This window comes from Limanda limanda, chromosome 11 (assembly GCF_963576545.1).
Source record: "Limanda limanda chromosome 11, fLimLim1.1, whole genome shotgun sequence".
Lineage (NCBI taxonomy): Eukaryota > Metazoa > Chordata > Actinopteri > Pleuronectiformes > Pleuronectidae > Limanda > Limanda limanda.
Window position 1 is genome coordinate 23887495 of NC_083646.1, and position 27914 is coordinate 23915408.

The 27914-nt window shown below is 43.7% G+C and overlaps 1 protein-coding gene across 1 annotated transcript; it reads right to left on the bottom strand.

Moving 5' to 3' along the window:
- Nucleotides 1–88: 88 nt before the first annotated feature.
- Nucleotides 89–27914, bottom strand: zhx2a (zinc fingers and homeoboxes 2a). The gene is made up of 13 exons (XM_061081441.1): nucleotides 27506–27914; nucleotides 11988–12467; nucleotides 10146–10856; nucleotides 9669–9881; nucleotides 8643–8897; nucleotides 7637–7840; nucleotides 7374–7458; nucleotides 6983–7168; nucleotides 5297–5697; nucleotides 4184–4415; nucleotides 2840–3011; nucleotides 2560–2679; nucleotides 89–1666 (listed from the first exon to the last, which is right to left on the bottom strand). Exons 2-12 carry the CDS (start codon nucleotides 12084–12086, stop codon nucleotides 2562–2564), a joined length of 2676 nt encoding a protein of 891 aa, XP_060937424.1. The 5' UTR covers nucleotides 12087–12467; nucleotides 27506–27914; the 3' UTR covers nucleotides 89–1666; nucleotides 2560–2561.

Sequence of the window (27914 nt, forward strand, 5' to 3'; positions counted from 1 at the left end):
ATGACCAAGTAAACTCAATTGGTCTCCCTCTAAACCCTGGTTCATGTTTCTCATTCTCATGCATACCATTAACACTGGAAGACAGAGGGGAGTTGTACAGTCAGTTGTGTGTTTATTGAGTTACAGCAGGCTGAGAAAATAAAAATGCAAAGGTTTTCATACAAGCCAACCAAATGTACATTATCCCAGAAACGTGTCCGAGCATAAAACTAAAGCAGCAGCAGCAGACATTCAGCCAGCAAACAGCCATTCAACTGCTGGTCTCACTATTCAAAAAGAGTTCAACTTAACCTTTTCCGACTCGCAGATTTCACACAGATTTGACCCATAAAAATCGAGGTCCCTTTAAAAATCATTTCTCAAAATATGTTTTTTTTCAAAAGAAAGCTGTTGAAGCACATGCAAGAGCAGTTGATGATGGCTTTGCTGAGATATTTACCAATTATTCCAAATCAAACCCAGCACTGTTTTTTGATCATTTCATCAATGTGAGAAGTTCACGAGGCTCCAACATGTTTGTCATGAACTGGAATCAGCCCTGAGTCCTGTGCTGCTGCTTGGAAAACAGGGACATACCTACAGCCAGGAAGCCTGGAGAGAAGACGAGAGGTGTGTTCACAGATCAGATGGATTCTGACTGCGTTCAAAGAAAGGAGCTTCGACTAGTTCATCATGTGTCAAACACTGTCACCAAAATGTTCTTGGCAAGTTCAGTGGAGAATATTTAGTTTAAAGAAAACAAGGTGAAATCATCACCAGGCTGTACTTTAAGAAACGTCATCGGTAAGAGAGCTGAAAAGGCAGCGTGGTGCGATCCTACAGACACTCTCTCCAAAATTATCTTTTTTATCATTTCTATTTCTCAAAAAGAAACATTCTGTGCTGTTACCTCAACGTGCCTCACGTACTGATGATAAAAACAGATGGTAAGGAAATGCAATACCAATAGTATGATGCACAATGCGTTCATCCATTCACTCGACCCTCCGCTGTCAGCCCATGTGGCGACTTGTGTTCTTCCTCTCGGCTGTTGCCATGTTTACATTTCTCAAAACACTGTTACTCCTCCAAACTTCCCCTCGAGCACACGCGAGTGATTCCCATCTTCACCTTATTCTATTAGGATGAGTCGAGGTGACGCTGCTGGAAAAAAGAAACCCTACAGTGTGAAATGAAGTGGCCATGAGAATATCTATCACTACAGCAGGGAAATGCAAGTGCCATCGAAGACTGCTCATAAAGAGTCGTGCGCAAGTTTGATTCCCAAGAAAATAGGACTGATTGACAGAGATTATCATACGCTCTGATCATTGTACGAGAGAACAAAAAAGAATTTCCAGGGCACCAATCAGACTTGTTTAAAAATGTAACAAAACTCGCCCTCGCAGTAAAACTGTACAAACCTTTTTCTTTGTAATACAGAAAAATATTTACAAGGCTGCTTCTGTTTGTTTTCGTTTATTTTGTCTTTTCTTTTAAGTGTTGTAGTTGTAAGAACAATGCATCAAGTCCAGCTTTGGCACTCCTCTTAGTGTCTGCACCTCACATCAGTGCTTCCAGCGGTAGCCCCCCCGACGTCCCCGGAGCTTTGTGATGACATCGCAGGCAGACAGCGGCGTCACTGGTTCAACGTTTGGTCATCCTCCAATGGTGGTCAGCGACTCACCTGGAACATAATCAGGCATCTTTTTTTAATACTGTTCCAGATATTAACATTTAAAGTATTTGCTTTAATGAACAAGAAAAAAAATGAAAACACGACTTGCCAAACTGACTGATTTTATATTTTTAAACAAACTAGAAATCTTTCCATGCTCTCCCTCTCCTCGGCCTCCCTGTGACAGCCAGCATGCATATGCGTGTGCCTGTCCACATGTGTGATGCTAATGACAGAGTGGACCAAGTATCATCCTGCTGTCCCAGCATGCCATCTCTCTGAAGGACCAGTCACACATAATTACACACTAATAACTTCCTGTGTAGCCGGAGGCTGCAGCTGTGGCATCTCAATGGAACAGTTCAACATTTCTGTTTCCATTTATGTAAGCCACCATCCGCCATCAATCCATTCTGTGTGGACACTTATTTCTGGTTGGGGCCACAGCGGCCTGGGACACATCCAGCTGCGACCAGATACCAAACTTTGGAAGATACACACAAGATATTTTTCTACCGATGTTTGCCGGATGGCCAGAAAACATCTGCAAATCAATACTTGAACTGAAGGTGTTGCCCCCTGTTATCAATATGATCTTTACATACTTTTGAGTGACAGGTACACACACTAAGCAGTGACAGGTAAGTTCCCACATGAGAGCAGGAACTGCATCGATGCCACAGCTGCAGATGAAACTACAAGGTCTGCGTGGGCACAGTGCTGGTCACACCGAGTTAGAAATCTGAGTGTTTCATCATGAAACAGTGGCAGGACAAATTAGAATAGTACTGCCTGACACAGTCTAGGTAATTAATGGAAAACACTGCATCTAATTTCTTGATCCCTCTGTTTTTACAGCAAAATATGCTGCATGTTTTTTTCCTTTCACCCTTTGAACCCACCATCAACCAGTGACTCTCTCTGGTTGCTCTAAGGTCAGAACATTGGAGTCTGTTGAGAGCCTCCGTCTTTCCACTCCTCCGTCAGGCTCCTCCCCCACTGCCACAGTCACTTTTACCGACCTAAAGAGACAACAGACAAAGTTTAAAACACAAAGAGACTCCTTATGGGAACTAGAACAACATCAGAAAAAGATTTATTTCTGTTTGGCACTAGATTGTACCATACACACATTTATGAAAATGCGAAGAATGCAATTTATCTTTTCACATCTCCACCCACCTCTCTTTATCAGCAGTGCCGGAGCTCGTCTGGTCCGGTGTGGTCTGGCTCAGGTCTGTCACACCGTGGGCTAGTCTGTCAGTCGGCCCCTCTACCTCGTCGTGTTTTGACAGCTTGGGGGGGGTCTCTGGAGCTGCTGCCTTCTCACCAGCCTCCTCCACTGCACCAGCGTCTGTACAAAAACAGAGAGCACAAAGTCAAACAAGATAACCAGACAATTTGCAAAACAATATTAAGAGGAAAAACTAGAAAAACTGCCCTGCGGGTGTCTGCCACCACCTACCAGTGCAGTTTCAGTCTGCATTCATTTATTTATTCACTCATTGAAGAAACTCCTCAAGGTGTTGCTGAGAGGTTGGGTTCAAGGGACCAAAATTAGGGATGCACCGATATGGAAATTCTTGGCCGATACCGATGTTTAAAACAACAATCTAGCGGATAGCGGATACCGATATTTGTTGTTGTTATTCATTCACCCTTTTGTGCCAGGAAAATAATTTAATCATTATTAAAAAAGCACCATTTTAAATTATTTCAGCCCTTTATCACTCTTATCTTTTAATGAGCACAAATCAGATTTATGAAACAATCTTTAGTTGAACTAAACTTTATTTAATGGAGACATATTATGCCCATTTTACCACAAGCTGATATGGTTCCTTGGGGTCTTGATGAAATGTCTGTAACATACTTTGGTCAAAATACCACAAGGATCATTTAAAACAGCACCCTTTTTACCCTGTCTAAAACAGCCTTCCTCAGATTGACCTGTTTTGAGTGCTTATGTTTTGTTTTGACTTATGTTCAGTTAAGACACCGTGTTGAAGGGGTATTGAGATGTCCTGAGAGTCAGTGAACAGGTCGGGGTGGGGCATGTGACAGTTCTAGACCAATGGGGTGGGGTTGTGTGGGATGACGGGTTCTCATGTCTGGTTTGTTGGGGGTCAGGTGTGAGTGAGGAAGGAAGTGTCGAAGACGGTTGTTGATGTAAGGAGTGTCGGAAAAGGAACAAGGAGTGTGACATGTTCGTGTTGATTTTGATAAAGTGACAAATAAGAGAAGAAGTTCTGTGTCGTCTGTGAGGCGGGGACGTTACAATACCAATGAACATCGGCCAATGCCATCGGTGAAAGATAAGTTTATTAGCAATGCGCCGATTGCAGTAAACAAGTCAAATATCAGCGGCTAGCGATGTACGACCAATACATCGGTGCACCACTAACCAAAATGTGTTGGGTTTGACCACCAAATTCTGATCAGTTCCTCCGGACAATTCATACACACACTCCCTCCGGGCCCTGGCTTTCGCAGTAGTGAAAACACATGCTCGCTTCCAAAACTCACCAGGTACAGCTTTGACTTCCAAGGAAAGCCTCTTGCTCCGTTCCTGGCCTTCTTTCTGCTGCTCAGCTACGTTTGGGTTTTGGAAACCTTCCATCCAGTCCAGACTATCACCGTTCTTCAGTACCAAGCGGTGGTCCTTGAACCAGCGGACGATGTCGGTGCGTCCCAGGCTTGTTTGGACCTCCAGCTGACTGTACTCCTCAGGAGACGGCCACTGGGTCCGACAGAACATCTGTGAGAACAAATTAAAAGAAATGTCCACTATTACAACAACACTGTTTTCTTAATAATTCTTTGCTGCGATGTGACGAGGCTGAGACAGTTCCTTGAAATCCCCTCTAGCAGGAAAACATCGAGCCCTCCACAGGGACTGCACATCATAGCTGCCTTTATTCCCAATTCAATAGAGAATTACTTTGAAATCCTCTATCTTTATGTTCACTGTAGGGTGATATTATGCTACAAATACATTAGCTATTGTTGGACTTTTATTTTTAGTAGCTGAAACGAATGGATCACCATTGAAATCTGTACATTCCTTCCCACAGTGGAAAGAATGTGGCCTCGTCGGCCCCGGATCTCTGACTGTGGTTTTCGTGATCAGATGTCAGGATGAACTAAAGACATGTGGGTGCGTTCACATCTGCACTCGAGACAGATGTTAATACCAGTCTCCAAAGGGAGTCACTATGTTTCTGGGTATGAAACACGTACTGGTACTGTTAAAGAGACGTCTCGTGGACATACTGTTAAGGTTTTGTAATCCTCTGGGGTCCCACTGTTTTCTAGACATGACACTTCTCTAATATCCTCTCTTTACTGAACCCGATTTTCCAATTTCATCATGGAGTGTCAATCACTCCTGTTCTCGTCAACTACATGTAAAATACCTTCTCAAAATTAATCATTTAATTTGACACATCCCCCTTCAGATGATATTAAAAAGGTGACACCTCATCAACTTATCTCTTTAAAGTCTCATCTCATTAATCTGTTGATACCATTAGCGGCATTCCCTGCAATTAGAAGAGTGCTCATCTTTATACCATTAAAGCTCAAATCATTGCTCTCACTCCTGGTGTGTTCTAATACCTATATTATCTAATATCTTACCTCTCTGAGCAGGGTGAGGCAGCGGCCGCTGATGGGAGCTGGGCTTGTGGAGGCTGACAGGATGGGAGGATGGGGGGAAGAGGAGGAGGACGAGGTGAGGATGGGAGGAGATGCCGAGGAGGAGAGGGTTGGAGGTTGAGGGGAGGAGGCTGCGAGCACTGGAGGTGAGGAGGAGGAGGACGAGAGGACAGGTGGCTGAGGAGAGGAGCTGGGGGGTTTCCCGTCCTGCTCTAGATGAGAAGCTCCGTTCAGCAGAGCTACAGGCCGCTCTTGTCGGTCCTCCGTGTTTTTTGAGGCCATGGTGAGAATCGTCTTCTCCATGTTGTCCTTCAGTGCCCTGCGCTCCGAGAACCAGCAGTCCACCTCTGTCTTGGACAATCTGGTGTCCTGGGCCAGCTGGTCTGCAGCAGGGGGAGAAACAGTAGATTAGATGTGGAAGCTTTTTTAGAAACCTGGAAATGTACTCTCTCCCCAGGGGAACTTAAAAATGTGTTCATTGAAGACATTTCTGCTGTTCCTGTCATGCATGAATCCACCAGGGACGAGCCTACAGCTCCTTTAGGGTGAAATAAAATAAAGTCACATGCTGTGAGCAACTATAAATAGTAGGAAAAAGTACAGAATTTCTTTAAATAGTTGAAAAGTGAGGCTACTGAAGAACCAGCTGCTCACTTGTCTGCCTGAATCGAACCCCATTTATCCTAATTCAGGGACAAAGGTTTAATAAGTAGCTTAAATGATCCATCATCCTTTTTGTTGGGAAACTACACACCATTAACTGATCCTAATAAGATATCTGAGAAGCTGATTTTCTGCCTCATTAGCTCCTGATTTCCAGGAGGGCTGATATGTGTTTTTGGAGGCAAAGGAAAATATAATGTGTTCACATCAAGCATCTGAATTTTGCACTGGGGCTGAGATCACAAGCAAACAAGTTAGCAGAATAACATTTGCTTGAATGCACCGATACACAGGCTGCACATCGAATACTGCCCTTTAATGAGGCGGATTGTTTTCTTCCCAAGAGCTACATTAATGCCTATCAATTATTTGATCAAATACACGACAGAACTGTTAATATTTCTGTATCTGAAAAACTCCCCTAAGGCAAACATCATATCAATTTACAAAAACGACAGTGTTAGTTATTATATTATAACTGACTTAATATTTATCTGTATTTTCTTGAGCTACAGATAAGTCACGTACAGCACTCCTCTCTAAAGCTGTTTTCAGTCATGAATGCCACAAAATGTCTGAAAAAAGAGCTTCACATGTGGAGGACGCAGCAGGAGAATGTAAAGACACGTCCAATACAACAGGAAAATTACTGGAACATTTAGGTGAGGGGAGGCGGGGGGGGCATCTGACGTATAAATACCGCACAGTGTTTTTGCTTGAAGCCCATTGACACTGGCGTTGGCTTGTTTCGCTGAAAGCTCTTTATTCACGTTCTCATCATGAGATATATTTGTACTCTTCAGGTTCAGCCTCTGTCGCGTGTTAGAAACATCGTTAACACAGCTTCTCGCTCTCTGTGAATTTTCTCGTGCTGTGTTCTCACATTTTATCCAAAAGCAACTTAATCGATTCTTCCTAGAGCCCCTCTACTTTGTAAACCAAAATAAGGAGGAAGTAACAATCCTGAGGCGTGAGCTTGTTAGCGGATGATGTGTGAGCTGTTACCGAGCTCTGCCTCAGTCGGAGAGCTGCTCCTCTGGAAACTCTCCTCCAGTGCCTTCAGCTGCTCTGACGTCTTTCCCTTCACCCTCTCCAGCAGGGGAAAGTGGCTGGGAACCGCTTTCTTCACTGGGCCATCTTTCACTGCTGGTGTCACCTCTGTTTTCACCAGCACTGGTGGTGGAGGAACACCTTTGAAAAGTGACAAACAGAAAGGGAATTCTTTTTAATGAAGAGATTTACTGATTAATGTCTTTAAAATGTTGAGGGATGAGTTGATGCAGCACAAGCACAAAAACAGTTTGTAATGGTTTGGTGATTAAAACTTTTGTTTATACGATTAATCATAGTGAGTGTATTTCCTCATTTTAAATGTGGCACTGTTCACACCGCGTACCTTTGAGATTAAGGAGCCTCTGTTCACTGAACCACTTCTTTATCTCTCCTCTGGACAACCCGGTGGTCTCTATCAGCCTGTAGATCTAATCGCACGACACAATGCAACATGGGATAAAACAATGAACACGGGTGTTTATCTGTGACAGTTTTGTGCTTAAAAACAGCAGCAGTAGTAAATAAGACAATTAAAGCAGCCACAAAAATCTCAACTTATAAAGGCATGGCTCAAAAGATAAAGCCATTTGACTCACTTATTCTTACCTCATCTTCCTCAGGGAAAGGACAGTGTGTGTAGCTGGCCCTCAGTACTGAGAGCTGCTCGCCTGTTTTATTGGGGTCAACAGTAAAATTGAGCACTTTGGGGGACACCAGCTTGGGCGCCGAGAGGGTTTGAATGATGGAGGGGCGTTTACTCTCTGTTGCGATCACTGCAGTGGTCAGGGGTCGTTTGAGTGACTGTGCCACCTGTCAAAAACATGGAGAACATATCAATTAGAGTTTAAGAAGGGTTGCTGCAAGACATGTTAACTGTTTGCGTTACTGTGTGCGCAGAGGTGGGAAGTACAAGTGCTAACTTTTTACTTTATGTCTACATTTCAAAAATAAATATCTGTACTTTCTATCTGAGCGCTGCCTTCCCAACATCAATTTGAACCTAAATGTACAATAACACAGTAAAAAAAGATGTTTCTGTGTTGTTTATCTATTCAGGCAGATCTCACGCAACATAGGTCAGACGGCATAAAAGACGTATCAAGAGGAAACAAGAGACTCAACCACACAGAAGAGGCACAAATGTAGGCGCATATTTGTGACAAGGAGAACCAACATGGGAGAAAGTGAAGAATCAGCAACATCACTGAGAACGACGACGAAGCAGAGCAACAAAACATGTCCCATCCCGGCACTTATTTATATTAAGGATATTTCATTCAACTCACTGTTCACATTTCCTCCTGGACAATGTTTCATGTTCATCAGCCTTCTCTTGCTTTAACTGTTTTTAGTTTATTTAAAGTAAGAGTGGTTTAAGTGAATCTGTATTTGAACTATATTACTGTGACTCAGTTTGCTTTGACCTTCAGAGGGAACTTTTTACTTTTATACTTAGGACATTTCTGAACATACTTTTCATGTTTACTTGAGTGAGGAGGGTGATTCAGTACTTATACTTTTAACACAAGTATCTATATTTCTACTGGAGTAAAGAATGTGTGTATTTTTGCCACCTCGGTGAGTCTGTATGAGTCTGCCCAGTGTTTTCTACCTGGTTTGCCACTGTGAGTGCCAGCGGTGCACAGGTGACCGTGGAGCCGTTGACTACAGGCGTCAGCACCAGGCTGGTCTGTCCCAGCAGATGACAGGGGAGGGACTGCAGGACAGAGGCTGCTGGGTGCATGAATTTGGAGGCTGCAGACATGCTGGTGGATGAGTGGGAGCTGAGCTGAGGAGTCACCACGGTGAAGGTTTGAGTCATAGAGGAGATTGTGCCGTTGAACATTTTCTTCCTGGCTTCTTCCACCTGTAACAGAGGGAGAGGACTTCTTATACTTATTTCTGCTTGTGTTGGACAAAATTGTAGTGTAATTAGAAAACAAATCAGATTTGTATGTAAATTAATTGATTATTAATTTGCAGGTCTGTAAAATGTCTAGGTTTGTGTTGAAAAATTCCATTGAGAAAAATGTAATACTGTAACATCAAAGCAGTTACCCAGCAAAAGCCCACAAACTGATCAGTGATTATTGTTGACTAAAGAGACAATTAGCATTCCTGTGCTTTTAGCTGGAAGTACCTTTGCCAACTAGGTCATGTTTTTCGCCCCATCTGTTTGTTATACAGATTTCCACTAATACTTGGTGGAAGGGACATGGGCCAAGATACACCCATTACATTTTAGCATGGATCTGAACAAAAGGGAGGATCTAGGATATTTTTCAATTGTTTTCTCTAACATTGTTTTTGACATTTTCCCAAATTTCCCAGGATGGATGGAGATCATGGATCTCGATGAAAAACAAATCTTTAAGGAGCTGATATCTGTGTGCAGCTTGATTTGATCTAAGGGGATTAGTGGGACTTTGTGGAGGTTTGTTCTCTACTGAGTACCACTCTAGTTTACTGGGGCACATTTCCCAGCCCATGAAATACTGCAGCCAAGAATAATTATTCTCTATACTTGCTAGAAATAAAGTTTTTATAGTTTTATAATTAATTTCACTCTTTCAGAATAATACATCAAACTACAGTCAAGGATGAGAAATTAAAATCAAGTGAACCTGACACCTCGTACCTCCTCAGGTGACCAGCTGATGCCCTGTTTGAGCCTCTGTGTAGTGAACCACACTTTAATTTGCTCCTCGGGATGTTTCGAGGCTGCAGTGAGCCACGAGAGCTCATTCTGCGTCGGGTAGGGGAACTTGTTGAAGGAAGAGATGAGCGTCAGGTTGTCGTCCAGTGACGGGTTGTATTTGGTTGTGTTGAGGGGCACTGCGATCTTCGGCACCTGAAACAAAACAGTCAGCCAGGGAAACTCTTTTCACAAATCTAGAAACTGATCTTTTCAAGTACTGTTCCGGAGTATTGTGTTCGGAAAGGGCATTTAAAAAAGTCAGCAATTTTCTGATTATTTCCTTAGAAGCTAAGCTAACCTCCTGCTGGATGTAGCTTTAGTGTTAGTGTACAAACAGCGAGAGTGGTTCAGTTCCCTGTGGGGAAAAAAAGAGACAAACTTCCTTTAACTGTACAGGAATAAGAGAAGAATTCTTACCTGGGTAAAGTTTATAGGCCGCTGGAGGGAAGGCATGATGTGAGAAAGGCCGTCTGCTTTAAGGAGCGCTGATTCAGGGATGATGACCGTCCCGTTGACATTAACCGCTGTGATTGGTTTCTTGGCCAGATCTGGGGTCAGTTTACCCAACTCTGTCCGTTTATTATCCAACAACATTTTTGGTTTACCAACCTTGACTGCGGCGGGTCTGCTTAGTGGCAAAGTGCCGAGTTCGTCCCCTTTGCCATTATTGGCGCTTGACATGTTGTAAATGACTGCGTTGTTACTGCACCCTTCTATTGTCTGTTCTAAGATCGTCTGATTGTTCATTTTTATACGCTTGAATTTGAAGTTGCTCTCCCCAGGGTGACACCTTTCATTGTGCTCCGTCAGGGTGTCAAACTTTTTTGTGTTGAAGTTGCAGACGGCACACAGATACAGGGGGTTGAGGATGACGTTAGGATGGTTGGCGTCCACATGTTCTTTGAAAGTGTTCAGGTTCTGCGTGGAGAAGGGGCAGTATTTGCATTCATAGCCCCCCTGCTGCCTTCGTTGGGGCTTAGAAAGGTCTGGGGGCTCAATGGCAGGTTTGTCAGGAGGAGACGGGAGGTCGGAGGCCTTTCCTGATAGATCCAGGTCCATGGATGAATCTGCTCCTGTCAAAAGATCTGCCTCCATAGGTCCATCCTCGGTATGGTTCTCTGTCTCTATCTGTGAGAGAGAAATATCAGCTTTCAGATGGATAATATGGGCAGAAATTTGAATACTCAAATTTGTCTACAGACTGACATACTAGTTGGATAATGTCCTTGATTATAAAAGTGAATACTGAGATTAGTACATGACTGAAATCCATAAAAAATGCACCAAAACAGAAAGTTCGATAGAAAAATCTATCTACCTTTGAAGAACTTGCTCAAACCTTAATTCACCCCAAATGGTAAATGGTCTGTAATTAAAAAAAACTTTTCTGGTCTTGATGACCACTCAAAGCGCTTCACAGTACAGTTCATTCACACAGTGCATCTATGTGCAGCATGTGTTTTCTCTATGAGAAGGGGCAATTTGGGGTTCAGTATCTTTCCCAAAGACACTTCGACATTCGGAAGTGTGGTGTGGAACCACAGACGACAGCTTTAAAGGCCGGCGCATGGTTCTGCAACTGCGTCTGCGGCTTTTCACGCAGTTGTGTAGACGGACTCATTTTGATTTATGGTTCTCCAAGCGTTGCGCGTGTTGCAAGCAATTCAGCGCCAGGACACTAGGCAGAGTAATGTTTTTTGATGAAGACGACCTTAGAGACACCTTCTTTGTGTGTGGCAGTTGTCGTCGACTGTTTATTTACATCACCACTGCTGCTCCTCATAGCCTTTTTCTGGCAGACAAATATGTCCCATATTTTCCGTTATACAAGTGGTCATACTTTCGGATCTCTTCTGCCAAACGCTCTTCTATTTGGTCCATATTCGTTCTTCTAAATCTTCCGTGGTTCCTGCCGGTATTATAGGGCATGAAACTGGAAATGTGACTCCGGAAAGGATGTAGTTAGCAGACCAATCACAGCCTTGCAGGCTGCGTGAGGCTTGCATAGCTTTGTCGTATAGTTAGAAAAATTGGGCGACGCAAGCACGCAAGAAGGGATACGCAAGCACGCTAGGGGCTCTTGTGCGTCCCTGAAAACGCAGAAGCATGCGCCAGCCTTAAACCCTTGAGCCAGTCATTCTAATATATACACACAAGGGTCAGTATTTCTACAATAAAACCTATTTAATTCCTCAACGAAGTCAGAGTATACAAATATTCAAATATCATATGCTGATGTCAGACATAATGAAGGTTTACCTCCATATTGTGAGATTCCTCTGCCTCATCATCCAACTCCACCATGGTCTGCTCTGGTCGAATCATACAGGGAGTGGAAGCTTTCCGTCGACTGGACATGTTGACGGTAGATACTGGGTTGGTCCTTTTGCACGGCAGGCCCACACTGGTGCTTGTGCGTGGCCAGGGATGTTGTGATGGAGAATATGGCTGAGGTGCCAAGGATGCAAGACTATGCAGCTTTGGACTTATAGTCAGGCGTAAGAGGACAGATATACAGGCAGCAAGCTCAGGACAGTTTGTGGGATGGGACAGAGCAGCCAAGGAGCCGGAGGACAAATCTTCCCCTGGGGTGCAATAAGTGGCCTGAGAGAGAGGAGGGCAGTGAAATGTGAAGGTCTGGTGGAGATGGAACTGTTTTAGTGTGGTGGAGGATGACCTCGCTGACAGTGTCAGCTACAGTGCTCTCCAATCTCCTGGAAATGCATGACAGGATGTTACCTGCATTAGAGAGAAGAGAAGAGAGACAGACCATTATAAACATATTTTTATTTTGTTTAAAGCAACTGCTAGAACCAAAGACTTTACAATGAGGAACATTATAGCAGTTTTCAGACAAGACCTGCAGATAAAGTTTGGAAAGTTGAATACAGATTTTACCCGCAGTTTGCCTTTCACACATGCACATGATGCGTTCACAACAGCATCAAATCCTACGCATTATTCAGGTGAGAGGGGGAAGTGTCGTATTAACTCTGCTGCAGAGATCACAGACCAAACTGAAAAGAATATATCAAATACATCTTTCTCAAAGGTGGTTTCTGTCATTTTGTATCACACTGATTCCAGTTCCAAGAGCTAATTTTTCCCATAAAGTTGGTTTTAATAATTACTATTTAATCAGTGAAACCACATCTCACCGGAAATTCTCAATGCAAGTCATAGAAATAAAGACAAAGAAAATTGCTAGTATAACATACTGTACAAAAAACATGGAGCTACTATTTTTAAATAACTTCACCAATTCTTAATTTGTATGTGTAGAAACAGACGATATAAACACAGCATATATGAAAAATGAAGAAAAGTGATAAATCTGAGATTGTTTTCCAAAAGCCTTTGAATAGGGGGCACCAAACAGGCTGGTATGAGCATTTTAAGTAAAGCAACATGTTGGGTTATTTATTCTCAGCAGCGTCCCATGTGGAGCTGTAGTGAACTACCACCCAAAGGAGGTAGAGACTACAGCCGAAAAAAATGTCTCAAAAGGAGAAAAGGTCAAAAGAGGCAGACAATCAAACAAACAGTGGACAGAAGCAGACGGTCAACAGGTGGTCAGCTGGAAACTGGTGCTGAAATAACTACACAGTGTTCTGGAGAAGAAAGGGATGAGAAAGGCAGACTGCGGGTTTTCCTCACAGCAATAAATCCAATAAACAGCTTTGTGCACCGTGTTAAGTCCATAACTTACACAATTCAGACAAATCCTAGTGTTTGTATTTCGGTGTGTGTGTGTGAGAAACAAATAGAAGTCAGCCACAGAATCATCAAGGATGTGGCAGATAGGAAGAGGAGAGGAACAATATTCAGTATTACAGGGGTCGGCAACAAGCGGTTGCACAATCAGGATGGCAGCATGAACAACAATCTCTGAAGCCACATGGACTTTGCCCACTTACAACACTAACATGTCATAATTATAATTATTGGCCAGCCTCAGTTCAACTCTAGTGGTTCAGGTGGCAGCTGAATTTTGCAGTGTCACTCTGACGGTCAACAATCACGACTCGGATGAAGTTTTCAAATCATAGAATAACTTTGACATCTATTTATGCGGCTTGAAAAACTTTTATGACAGTAATGACAGTGATTTGACATTAGCCAATATGCAAATCTATGCAGCTGACGGTTGGCGGCTGTCAGTATGACTAGTCCTCCCGAGAAATATTGGCCAATCACAGATCAAATTACACAGCAGTGTGAACAGGGTGAGAAATCAGACAAAGCAACTTCAGACACATAATTTAAAAAGCTAAGAGCGACTCTATTTGGACTGTGTAGGAACGACGTCCCCATAGAAAGAAAAAATAAAAGTAGTTACTAAAAGCTGGGTGCGAGCGAGCAGAAGAAACTTACCCGAGGTAATATTGTAATGAGAGGAGAGAGTGCGAGAGAGAGAGAGAGAGAGGGTAGCATTATCTGACTGAAAAAGTCTATTGATATTCCTGAGGCCTCACGCTGAAGCTTCATATTCATATCCACATGGGTAAAAATCAAATGAGTCGATGCAGCAGCGGTGCTCTTCTATCAGGACATAATGAGCTGCCATAAAACCAAGTTAACACAGAGGACGGGGAAAAGTCCTAGAATCTCATGTGTGCTGCGCTACTTCAAAATGTGATGCTTAAGAGTAAATAATGGCAAAAGAAACAAGTTTAATTCCAACAAAGATTCTGTTTAATAGTATGATCATATTTAAGTCTATTACACAGGGAGGGGCAGCAGTAAATATGGGAGTATGACTTTGTGAAGCTTCTTTTAGCTCAGCACATTAGGACTGTGCTTTGTAATCCCTTTAAGTGTCACATATTTAATATGGCCGTATCCAACAGCTACGCATTAATCACATGGCACTGTACCCTTCAAGGCTTGACAGCTGTCATTCGCCAGCCGACTCATTGTCCCGAGATATCTCAACTCCTCAAAACAATCCACTGAGGCATCATTAGAATGCAGACTCATTACCATGGTGTCGCTATGGCAACCGTGGACGTAGAGTTTAGTCAAGTCGCTGCTACGACCGTGTCACCGACAGAGATAGGGATGACCCCCCCGACAGCATGCAGTACTGTGTTTGGTTGTGTTAAGAGACAGAAAAAACTGAAATACTTGGGAAAACAGAAATCTTGCAGAAATAGCCTGAGTGTGTGTGTTGAAAGCCCGGAAACCCCCCAATCCTGCAGGATGAAGAGTGTTGCATTTTGTGAGGTTTCTTCAGCATCTCTTATTGGCAGAAGATTGGGGAAGGTCAAGGAACAGTCGGGAGGAGAAGAAAAGGCTACACTTTCCTGCAAAATCCCAGCTGGTCAGAGGTGGCAAACAAAATATTCCCTCAAGTTTACAATGCTGCCTGATTATCCTACTAACCCTGTTTTGAGCGCTACACAGATTAAGTGCTTCTGAGAGGACACTTGGTGTAAACACAGCAGTGTACACACCCTATGGTATACACTAATTCTTCCACCAACTATTGCTGTCCCTTAAAGACTGCCGTTGTCCAAAATCTAGCAAGCTAAGATAAAGCAGGAAGGAATTGGAGATGCATCTGTCGTGTCACTTTACATCATCTGCAGAACTTGTGCTGACACAGGCTGGACACTTTTGGACGTGCTGATGGGCGATCGCCCCTGGATGAGGAGCCGACTATGAACAGAACCGAGCTGTAGCCGGACCTTTACCTCCTAGTGTGTGTGCTGAGCCCAAACAAGTAGAGGGTGGATGAGCAATTTTATTTATGCAACATCCATATTAGTAAGCAGCCAACACGACTGCTAAAGAACTTATGAATAATGTTGGTGTGGCTTAAAAGCTGCTGGTTGCTCCTCAGATGAGGATCACATTAGACTGCCTGCATTTACAAAAAAGATATTCACGATACAGTTTGATTTCAGACATCGACTGAAATCTGGACATTTCCCTGAAAATTATTCTAGAGGAGCTATAGCTGACAGATCAAATGTCTGAGTCAGTTGCATCGGACATTTCCCCAAACTTTTCCTACGATCATACAGCCGGAAAATTGCTGGACAACTCACAGCGGGTGAGTTGTAGTGTTGATGTCTCTAACAAGTGCTGACAGATGTGAAACTGTAAGAATACAAATATCTCAGAATGAAAAAGAGGTGCCATACGCATAAAATATGTAAACTTGGAAAGACTGAGATTCAAGAGCTCTTGGCAATGAGAGCTGACGTCAATGTGCTGAATACAAAAGCACCGCTTTCCACAGCAGAATACGTCACTCCTGGCCTCCTGCATGCACTACCCAGGTGTCACCACTTGCCTGAATGTTCCAAAAATGTTCTGGACAATCTCCTGCTGCATTCATTATATGTAGAGGGAAAACTCCAGAGAATGTCCAGACTGAATTTCTGCATTCTTACAGAGTTCATGTTTAAAGGCAGAGGCGAATATTTAACACAATACGAACACAAACAGCTCTGCAGTTTAAGTTGTAGAAGTTGAGTTTAACTCATGTGCACTGAATGCCTCAAACAAAGAGAAACGCTTGTGTTTAGTGCTGAACACTGAGGATACACTGGCACCAACAGCCTCCTCCTCCTCACTCTATCATTTTCAGAGGAGGGAGGGGCTGCTCTCCTGCTGCCTTGGCTGGATGTTTGGGAGCACAGAATGCCATCATGGAAAGAGAACCAGTACACTGTGTAATTAATAACCATGGCAATGTATTACTCTATTCCACAGTTGTTCAAACTTTATCAATATAATACCTTTATCATAGCCTCACTAACAGACTCCAGTCTCGTGGATTAGAAGTAATCACTGGGTGTCCTTCAGGGAAGCAGTTGAGCTGTTAGATTGTTTGGCTGTAAACATTTCGCAGAAAGAAATGCACCCAGACTAATGTTTCCGAGTGCTGTCTGAAGGACTTGATGATGTCTGCTTTTGAAAGATGCTGTATAAACAATCACAAAAAAATGCTAATTAATTGTGGATTCAAACGTGGCTGCTTTTGTAGGCTGGGTCATACAGTCAGCCTCCACCTGTTAGTTAAAGTGTCTAACCTAGTTAGCGTGTTAGCTGCTGTGTGCACTGCAAGCTCTGTGCTGGAGACACAAACTCCCCACTGTCTGGATGCTCATTAAACTTGTATGAATACTCAGCCTGGCGGTCCCTCGTCTGCTCGTCTGTACTCGCCTGTTGTCTGGCTGTCTGTCTGATTGGAGCATTATATCAGGGGATCCATATTTCTAAAGGAGCTACATTTAATGCTGCCAGGCAGCAAATACATTCATCAGCGCTGGCAGTAATCAGTTTAGGCTACACACTGGCATACATACTAAGAGAGCACACGGGGAAATCAATACAAACCCTCAGTAACACCAAGCCTGTCTATTATGAAGACAGACAGATGATCTAATACAGCAGAAACATAGTGGTACAATAGAAAAGCATAAAATATATTCATTTATATATATATCCAAAGAGCAATGAGAAGATAATGACACTAAACAAGTGAGTCACAGCAGCACATCCCTCTGATATTCTATTTCTGGATGTCATTAATGTAATAAAAATAGTGGGGAGGTGGCTCAGACTCAAAACCTGGAATGAAGTGTGCTTCTAATGCAGATATCTTTTATTAACTTATAACTTGTCTTAACTTTATACACATGATTGGTGTGCATAATGATGAAATTACCTTTCTTCTCACCTGCCATACCTGCTCATAAAAGTTCAGAACTCTAATTTTTCAAATGAGATAAATACGTTCATAAGTAAACGTTAAATCATAAACTGGAGCCAGACTGATCAGCTGCACTTGAGTCTCCTGCACGGCTAGGCACGGTCTCTCCTGGACAGCTTGAATAGAGATTAAGCTCAGGAGCTGGCAGATTCGGGTAGCGGTCATTGTTGTAGCTGAAGAAAGAAGAAGGCTGGAGAAACGAATGTACTGTAGAGACGCAGTCAACCGAGCGCCAGAGTTTTCAGGCATGCAGTCATCACAAACAAAGGCATATGAATGGCAACGTCTGGGGCTCCTGCACTCGAAGCCTTGCATGAAGCACAAACCAGTCTGTTACACCAGGGCTCTACAATAACAAGCAAGGCAAAAACAAGAGAGCAGCATAGATACAACAAACTGCAGCAACACAGACTGTAGCAGTGCCAGGACACTGCTCTTACATAAACTAAAACTTTCAACCTCTATCGCACACTGTATTTCACAAACACATTGCACAGAGGGAGCACACACACTGTACTGTTGGCATTACTGTAGAGGTGTGTATCTCATTCTCCTCTTGTTTTGAGTGTGTTTTCCCTCCTGGTTACTTGTTCCATAAGTCAGCCACTGCAGTGAGGAGGAAAGTGTGTGTGTGTGTGTGTGTGTGCATGTGAGTGTGATAGGGGAGAGAGGAGAGGCACCTCCACCATTAACACAACGAGTCCCAGCAGGGGTGGGAGAAGCAGAATTTCGGACCGTTGCAGACTTAATTTAAATCTCATCACGCTGCTCCTCCAGTGCTGCACTGTGTCTGAGGGCTCGGTGTGTTCTGCATAGCAACAGAGAAGCACTACTTTTCCTGCGCTGGAATGAGTGAAGATCGGTAAGAAACTAGTAATAACATTTAAATGGTAAATGGTTTTGTATTTATATAGCGCTTTTGTAGTCTTGCTGACCACTCAAAGCGCTTTACAGTACAGTTTTACATTCACCCATTCACACACACTTTCATACAGTGCATCTATTCGCAGCACTTTGTGATTCTATGGGGGGCCATTCAGGGTTCAGCATCTTGCCCAAGGACACTTCGGCATGCAGATGGGTCAGACTGGGGATCGAACTGCCGACCTTCACGTTGGAGGACGACCACTCTACCCCTCAGCCACAGCCGCCCATAATAACATTTACAGACCATCTCCTATAAAGATCACTAACAGCATGTACAACATCTGTTCCTCTGGACAGTGCAAGACTGGTCATTCTCCTGTTTCCAGTCCAAAGCCTGTATACAGAGATTGAGAGGACGCATCTCCACTTCCTGTTTACACGCATTTGGAACCAGAGTCTGCGCAGTAGCAATCGGGGGATGGAGCTGCAGGACCAATGACCAATGTCCCTCCGATACGCGGCCTTGATCAATCTCAGCTGTCAATCAATACGTTTCATCTATAGCATTAAACAAGTAATTTCGACCAAAGTTATTGGAAAAAGGTAACACTTGGACATCCATTAATATGGAGAAAGTCAGGATTTTCTACCTATGATAAGTATTAAGTGCGACTTATAATAATTGAAAAACAGTAAATTATCTTAAGCATCTCAGGAAACTTCTTGTTACCTGCCGCATATATTACACTTATTGGAATGAAAACCCCATTTTAGTGGCTGTTCACATCAGCAAGTTTGAGCTGCTGTAAATTGTGTATACACACTTTTTGTTTTTTTTTTAAATCGGCACCTCCTCTCTATGGTATCTTTTTATATTTTAAGTTGCAGGGACTCAGGAGGCCTCTTGTATTATCACACAGCCATCAGTTTTTGTGACAAGTTGTCAGACTTTTATATAGATGTCCCAGAAACATTCGGATCAATGCTGTTCCCTTGTTCAATCTACTAATGTTGTGAGTACATTAGATTGAGGAACCGTCTTCCATTTAATGCAGTTCACACACTGAACACACACTGGCAGACCTGTCTCCTTACTGAAAACACACAGGCACACCGTCATACACACAAAGGGCATGCTATAAAAATACCCAAGTGTCACCCACTCTGCGGCTGATGGTTGTGTTACTATGGTAACACTGTATCCAACAGAAAGCGCTTGTGAGAGTGTGCTTGAATCCAGGAGCAAAAACACAGAGGTCAATCAGTGTCATGACTGCAAGGACTTTACTTTGTCTGCACAACAGTAAAGGCCGGCGCATGCTTCTGCGTTTTCACGGGAACGGAGACGCAAGAGCCCTTCCGGGCCCCTCACGGCCCTTCCTACGTCCTTACGTGCGTCGGCCAATTTTTCTAACTAGACGGCAAAGCCCCGCAAGCGTCACCCGGCCGCGAGGGCTGTGATTGGTCTGCTGACTACATCATTTCCGGAGTCGCATTTCCGGTTCATGCCCGGAAACCACGGAAGATTTAGAAGAACGAATATGGACCAGATAGAAGAGCACTTGGCAGAAGAGATCCGACACTATGTCCACTAGTATAACCGTCACTAACTGGCGGATTTTTCCGCCAGAAAAAGGCTCTGCGGAGCCGCCGTGGCGATGTAAATAAATCGCTCTTCTTCGTGCAACACACGAAGAAGAGCCGACTTCGACAAAAAACATTACTGCGCCTAGTGTTCTGGCGGGGAATTGCATGGCAACACGCGCAACGGTTGGAGAACCATGAATGACAACGAGTCCTGCGTTACAGCTGCGTGCCTGCGGGCCCCTCACGACGCAGAAGCATGCGCCGGCCTTTAGGTGCACACCCCACGCCTAACACTGCACATGCTGACAAATGATTGACATTATAATTAGATCTGAATGACACGTTCAGAGGTAAGAAGCATTATGTCTAATAAAGACTTGTGTTTTGCTTTAAAGCTGCTTTCAGACCTGCACTGACGTCTGAAAATTAACATGAAATTTTCCTGAGGGGTTGAATGTGAGAACACAAATGTCTAACTCAGTTGCGCTGGACATTTTCAGGAACCTTAGCTGTGATCCTCCTATAAAATATCTGAGCAGGAAAAAAGTTCTGTAAAGTCACTGTGAACAAATGGACGTGTTGATGACGTTTCTATGAAAAAGAGTCTATATGAAGAGGACATGGACAAAAAAGAAAATTTTGAAGACAATATGGTTTGAGAGCTATTGGAGTTAAGAGCAGACACCGGTGTCAATGTTCTGTAAACAAAAACACTTCTTTCCACAAACATACGCCATGTCCTGCCGCCTGCATGCTCCAGCCAGACGCCACCTCCACCTCTTTCCTGAACGTTCTGGACATTTTCCTGTTGTTGTGAAGGCGTCTGACCCACATCTCTTGCTGTGGTCTTCAAAGGCAAACCCCTGTCTGAAACTAGCTTGTGAATCTTATTAGGGGCATAAAGAAGAGTTAGATTTCACTGTGTTTGTAACTTAGAGCACATTTAACTTACTTACAAAAACACTTAAGAAAACACCATCTTTTTAATGCCTTTCTGAATAATTAGAAGTCGGCAGTGTACCCAGGAAATTGACTCAAAACCAGCTATTTTACCAACCATGACAGGTTCTGACTTTGTTTTGCCTGTTGACCATCAGGAACTGACATGCATCCATCGCCCAAACCATCATGGAACATCTCTAGCTTCATAGACTCAGCTTGTTGCTGCAACCCCTCCGCACTCACAGAGCGACCCCAATGACGAAGGCCCACACGTCAGAGAGTCTTGACTTGATTCCAGGGGGCTCCGGGTGTCAATGAAAAGCAGATGGGGTGGAGGCGGACTTTTATTACAGCAAATGGAGTAATGCAGTGGTAAACTACATTTTATGTGGCTCTGTAAGGAAGACCCCCCCACCCATTAACTTGGTTTTGCCGTCCTATTTGCTCTACGCTCTTCCCTTTCCCTCTGTCTCATGGCCTTGCACACAAACAGACAGTCACTCTGATAACAGCACATTACTCTCCCACAGAAACCTTGTACCACAATGCCAACTATTAAGAGCTCTTACCACCGAGCGAAATGGGAGTTTTTTTTCGCGGGCAGGATAAAATGTTTGAAGAGAGTTCTTGGTTAAAATAGTTGCTTTGTGGGACACAACTGGAGTAGGGCAACTGTCATATAGCACAGAACAAGCAGCTTGAAAATTAGGTCAACAATGACAAAGAACAGTGGAGAGGTGCTGCAAAACTTCTGTCCAACCTTTATCACATTTAAATCACTGCAAATTGTATCACATTATAATGAAATGTATATTTTGAGGAGAAATATTTATATTTCTGTGCAGTCTGTCCTTTATATTTGTGTAATCAGAACAACAGAATGTTCTCTGTTGTTGAAACCAAATGCGACCACCCGGAGAGTTTGGCGCTCGTTTGAGAGAGTCACTGCAAGTATTCCATGTACTTCCGTGCGGCCAGATTTCCCACCTGCCAATCTCTGCTTTCTGCAGTGGGTGTGGCTTGTGAATAGTCCCCGGCCTCTCCCCATTGGTGTAACTCAGACAAGTGGGGCGAGTCTAAGCTCTACCACTGGCTGACGTGGTGCAGTGCAGAAGGCCTTTTAATATGCGCTCTCTCTCTCTATCGCTCTCTCCTTTACCCCCCTTTCCTTTTTTCCAAAATTGAAATTTGGAGGACACACTGGGACGTGAATAGGGGAGCGACTCTACACACATGCGGGCACGAATGCTCAACGTGACGTAAAGATACCAAATTGTGTGGATGGGTATGCAGAGGTTCAGAATTTCAACATGAGATTTAATGTGTAACTGCAGAAGTAGTTTCAAGTTCTAACAGACCGCAGTGGCTACAAGAAATAAGCCCCTTGGCTGGTGGATGATGTGCACAGAGTAGTTTAATACGTGCTTACACATGCAGAATCACACTGCTGTATAAATTGCTGTGCACTCATAGAGACTTAAATAATAATCAATGCAGCAATGAAGAACTGACTGAAGTCTCCAAAAATACACAGATTAGGAAATGTACTGTACCTGCTCTTTCTCCCACACATATACAGACTTCTCTTTCAATTTTTCACTCCTAAGCTGTCGCTTGTTTCTGATTCACACCACTCAGATATTCTGACTCTGGTGTGCTGCTTCTTTACTTTGTCATTCTCTGGTTTCCATGGGTGAGAAATAGCGACATTATAACAGGAACATTACTAGAGCAGGTGATTAAAACGACTACACCCAAGAAGAATGTCACACTTAGTGTGTGTTACCTGTAAATGTTACTGCTTTGGTTTCCACTAGAGCTGTGGTGGAAGATTTTCAGGAAATCCAACAAAGTGCTGACATTTAAACAAAAAACTGACACAATATGACACTTTTACTTTACGGGTTAAGGTGAATGGGGGACCTTGGACTTCCTCGCTTCTGTCTTTTCTTGTCACTCTTGTTATCTCTTCCTCTGTCTCACTCAGACATCATACATCTTCTGATAGTCTTCATGCTCCCTCTCCGTCTGTCCCTTAGCATCTCCTCTACTCTGCCGCTATAATTGTCTCTTTCCCTCCCTCACGCTCTCCCTCTCAGCCCCACCTACAGGTGATGAGCTCATCTCTGAGGTTGCCTTAGTCACCTAACAACATGTCAGAGGAACCGGCGGAGGAGGTACAGCGGAGAAAAGGCACCTGAACCGAAAAACCCTGCAACAAAGCCCAGCTTAAAGCGTCAGTGATGACGTCACAGAGTCGAGCTCAGCACAAGAGGCCTTGATGACAACAGCATCCGTCCTCTAACCCGTGATGACTCATTCCACTGTTTCGCCAGGAGAACGGACAGCCATTATATCGTTCTGGACTAGATGTGGAGATGTGTTGTTCAATCACATAATTCTGGTGGTTCCTTATGAATGCAGGAGACTAAAACAAGCTAAAACACACTGCAAGTCCGCTCCTACCATTTTAAAAAGATAATAACGAAATATCATGGAATAAATAAAGTGGGATCTCAACCTAAAACTACAGAACCAGAAAATTGTTTTTGTCTTACAACCAGGTTACAATATTTATGTAAGCAAAGCATGAACAAATATCAAAAGCATTAAACAGGAACTCTGGTGCAATTTACTCCTATAGAGTCAAAAATATCAACATGTTATTTTAACCTCCCTGCCCCACTTAAGTCTGGATAAATGTTGTTTTGATTCAAATTTGTTTAAATATGTGCAGATTCATATTAGGCTACAACGCCCATGCACGTTGTTAATAACGCGGCAGAAAATGTGCACCGTCATCGCTTAGACTAGAAGAATAAATAAGAAATTAGCACGTTCATCTGCGTGTTTACCACTCTCAGCTGCAGAATCATTTGACCCCGGACTGAATGCCAATTGTTTTTATTCCCATTGGAGACAATAGTCAGATTTTAGTTGTTTTTTTTACCAGTGGAAAAGGGACATGTTTGTTCACTGCATATAGCCGTTGATCAATGCTAGATACACGCCTATGGTAATCTATTATTTTTTATATAATATAATAATAATAATATAATTTCTAATATGTACAATATAATTGTGTAAAATTACATTATTTTATAGGGATAGGCTACAGCTATGCCACTATTGTTTATAGTCTCCCTCTGAAAAGTATACTAATGGGCCCTTCTCTCAAACATTCACAGTGAAGAGCTGTAACCTCAGCAACACACACATCCCATATACTAAATGCCAACTGTCCACCTTCATTTATCCAAAATAAACATAACTTCTCAGTCAATGTGTTTTCCTGTTAATCGTCTGCCCCAGATTAGCTCTAGTTACCTGCCAGAAACACTGTCAGAGAATTTCAATAGCCCTCGCGAGCATGACTAACACAAGCAACATCTGGCAGCACGATGACTCTCAACAATCTGATCTCACAAGTCATTTGTATAAATTGTATTTGATTATCCTGCACTTTCTTCCCTGCTACACTATATATCATTGCCTTGGGCATTAAACACTGCTTTTGATGTCACATGCAGCTTGATCGGAAACACATTTGGCATTGGTTTAAAATAGCTAGTGCACAATCTATCCAAGGAAATCCTTCTAAACGGAGAGATTTGTGTGTTCATGCAACTCTTGGGTTATAATTTGACACCAACTCTTGAGGCTCTGTGATATTCGATTTAAATGAATGTGACAGACCGAGTCTTGTTCATTTTCCACTTTCTGACTACCGTGAACAAACAATGCCTCGAGAAAAGAATAGAGCGGATCACCTCACAGCTGGATGTTTCGCCTGTGACATCCTAAGAGGTCACAGTACGTTGACAACCACTGCATGGCTGAGCAAGACTAGGAAAGCAGACAATTCAGTCCGGATAGACACCTTACGGGAAGGAAAACCAATAATTTCTCCCTTCAATGTGTTATGATGGAACAATGTTATGGCTAATGAGGTAGGATAGTGACCTAATATATATGTAATATAATAAATTAATATATATATATATATATATATATAAATAATAATATAGATAATAGTAATTTAATAATCTAATTATATTATTTATTTTATATAAATAAATAATTTATTTCACGAATCAAGTGTAATTTTAAATGTACATTAATCCAATTTTTTTCCGCTGTAGTCTGAAAAAATAGAAATTTTTACTGTTTAAAATGTGTCCAGTACTCTGACACGATAACAGTGACATTCAAATTTCAAAACAGAAGTCTTATTTCACTAGTTGGGTTATTTGATACAATTACTTAAATATTAATAGCATCTGTTTTAGCTATGCTCCCTACATTATGCTGCAAAACACCATAGAGCAGATCTAGAATGGTCTGTGTATGATTTGAAACGAGGTGGTTTACTTTTATCAACAGAAACCCTTTGATTGTTCCGCCCCCAATAAAAATGAGCCGCCTGTCATTCCAAATTACATAACAGTATCTCTGATATGGCAGATCACACGAGGAAATCATGTGAAGAACAAAAAGCGAGCCATGTTTCTCTTCACGTGGAGAGAGCAAGAGTGCGTGGCTTAGAGAGCGAAGCCAACTCCTGTCCCAGAGGGATTGCTAGTAACTTGTGTGACAGGAGGGTTAACTGCTCTGTGATCAAAAAACACTTGCATCTTTTTTTCTTTTTAACGTAGAGGGTGGAACTGTTGATCAGAGAGCTTTTATGAATACAACATAATAGACCACCGCAGTGCCGGGAGAATATCCTCTGATGAACAAGACATTTCTACAGATATACAGTCGGCAGTATCCATAACAGGCACTGAATGCTTTTCAATTAATGTGCCCACCTGTAGGGAGAGAGTGTGTACACCTGTCAGAGATCTGACACTGTTCCCTAGTGAACAGGAGAAAACCTGTTTTAACACAACTACTGTAACACTGTCATAGCCCGCTGTTGCTTTTTCCTTGCTTATCATTTTCATCATCACCTCCACCAGTACTAACATTACATGTTGCATGACAGACTCGGATCGAACCATTATGTAGAATAAAATTACAGGTCAATAACATCAGGTTTAAGGTAGTTTTCTTCTCCCATCACCTCAACTTTGGAAATCGACCAACACCAGGTATCAATCTGATACCAGGGCTCTGTTTTTCTCATAATGTAAAATATGAGCTACCAAAAGCTTAGCTGGCAGCCGTCTGTGACACAATGAAAAACAACAACAACATTCGACCTGTATGCAATGTGTTTTGGTTCCATGGCCGAGACCCAATATGCCTAATAATAGCATCAATACCAACCTGGGGTTTGGCACAATTGCATGTGGATAGAGTTGACATCTTTGGCACTGGGGTAATAAACAGTTTAGGTGCTTGTAATTACTTGTTGTTGGGGAGGTTACGCAATTACCACCTGACGTATTGTCACAAAATTTGGTGGAAGGAAAGAACCCATTAAATTTTGGTGTGGATCCGGATCAACCGGTGGATCCAGGATGTTACTTTCACTCTCTTCAACATTTAACGCGGCTATTTTCAAGGTTTCCACTGATTTCTCCAGGAATAATTCATGGATGTTGTTCGGAAGTTGTAAACAGTGCGACCTGTGAAGATACCACGGCCTGGACGAATGCAAATCTTCACAGATATCACAGATTTTGGTGACTGATATTTATGAGTGTGTAGGACTCAGTGTGGATCCAGATACAAAACAATTTAGCGAGGGGTCAGTGGGGTCATGGCGGAGGTTTGCCCCTCTGGTTACAGCGTGTGACATGTTTGATGCTCATGCTGTACACGGTTGTGTCCATGCCTTAGTCCAGTGTCTCCACAAATATTAACTTATTCCTTGTACACCAGGAAGCATGAAACACAGATCAGACAGCCACTCTCCCTCCACGGGATCTCCCAGGGTGCACTGAGGACATATTTGGGGCCAGAGTTGATACAGTGAATAAAAAGAAGCCATGTGTGACTTTTTCAAACTGCTGCTGCAGTGACACACGCCAGTGCTACAGCCCTGCGTGTGTGTGTGTGTGTGTGTGTGTGTGTGAGCGTGGTCTCGGAGGGGAGGAGGCGTCACCAGGGGGAACATCACAGACACGCACACATCAAAGTGCACAAACAGCCACGCACGGGAGAAAGTTGCTGCGGCGGGTTTCCAGCGGCCGAACCCTCCGCGAGGTGACCAGAGGGGCGCAGAAAAACACTCTCCCCAAATGTCCCCCCCCCCACCCTCGCCATCGACGTAACAACATGTCGGCAGAGGACGGCCATGTTTTGCTGGTTATGTCGACGCGGGGAGGAGGAGGAGGAGAAGTGAGCCACGGCGCCTCGCTCCTCGCTGCCTCCGCGGGCACACCTCGGCTCGAAGTGGAACTTGAACGCGGCGGCGACGAACGTCCCCGTAAACAAGTTGCTGTAAACAAGGGGGGGTAAACAAGGTGGTGCAGGTGGAGGCGTCAGGGGGGGGGGGGGGGGGCAGGCAAAGTTCACGCGGCGAGACAAGTTAAAATATGTACGCAGAGAGCCGGGCGGGGGTTGTGGGAGCCGGGCGGGGGCAGAGGGGGCGAAGCGCCGCCAACAAACAAACTACACGCAGTTATAAACTTGGAGAGCAGGGGGGGGAGTTTCCAGCAGGGGGGCGAGACGCCAACAGCACACCAGCAGTTTGTCCCTTTCTTACCTGGCCGCCGTGTTGTTGTCTTTTAGGAAGCGATGCTCAGGCGGTTGCAGGTACAAATCCCACCGCTGCCGTAAACCCACGAACCGAGCCCGAGTCTGCGCGTCTACACAGCGGCGCGGCGGCGGCCCGAGAGCCGAGCAGACAGCAGGCGACAGGAAAGGGAAAATTGGCGATCGCAAGGAGGATCTACGCCAAAAGCCACATGATCGCCGACGTCAGAGTACGTATTTGCATGCCGTACCGGAGCGCCGGTGTCCGTCCACGGCGGGTCCATGGCGTCCGAGCCGGGCAAAGTTGAACAAGTGTGCGTCCAGGCAGCGGGAGGAGTGGTGGAGGCTGCGTGGAGCGGGCCCGCTGCTGGGGGGGGGGGATGAATGGGCTGCGTGTTGTGGCCGTCAAGTTCCCCCTG

Coding starts and splice junctions, on each gene's coding strand:
- zhx2a (XM_061081441.1), bottom strand. CDS start 12,086: ATGTCCAGTCGACGGAAAGCTTCCACTCCCTGTATGATTCGACCAGAG. Junction 8,898..9,668: donor TCAGCTGGTCACCTGAGGAG/GTACGAGGTGTC, acceptor CCTCTGTTACAG/GTGGAAGAAGCCAGGAAGAA. Junction 7,459..7,636: donor CTTTCCCTGAGGAAGATGAG/GTAAGAATAAGT, acceptor TCGTGCGATTAG/ATCTACAGGCTGATAGAGAC.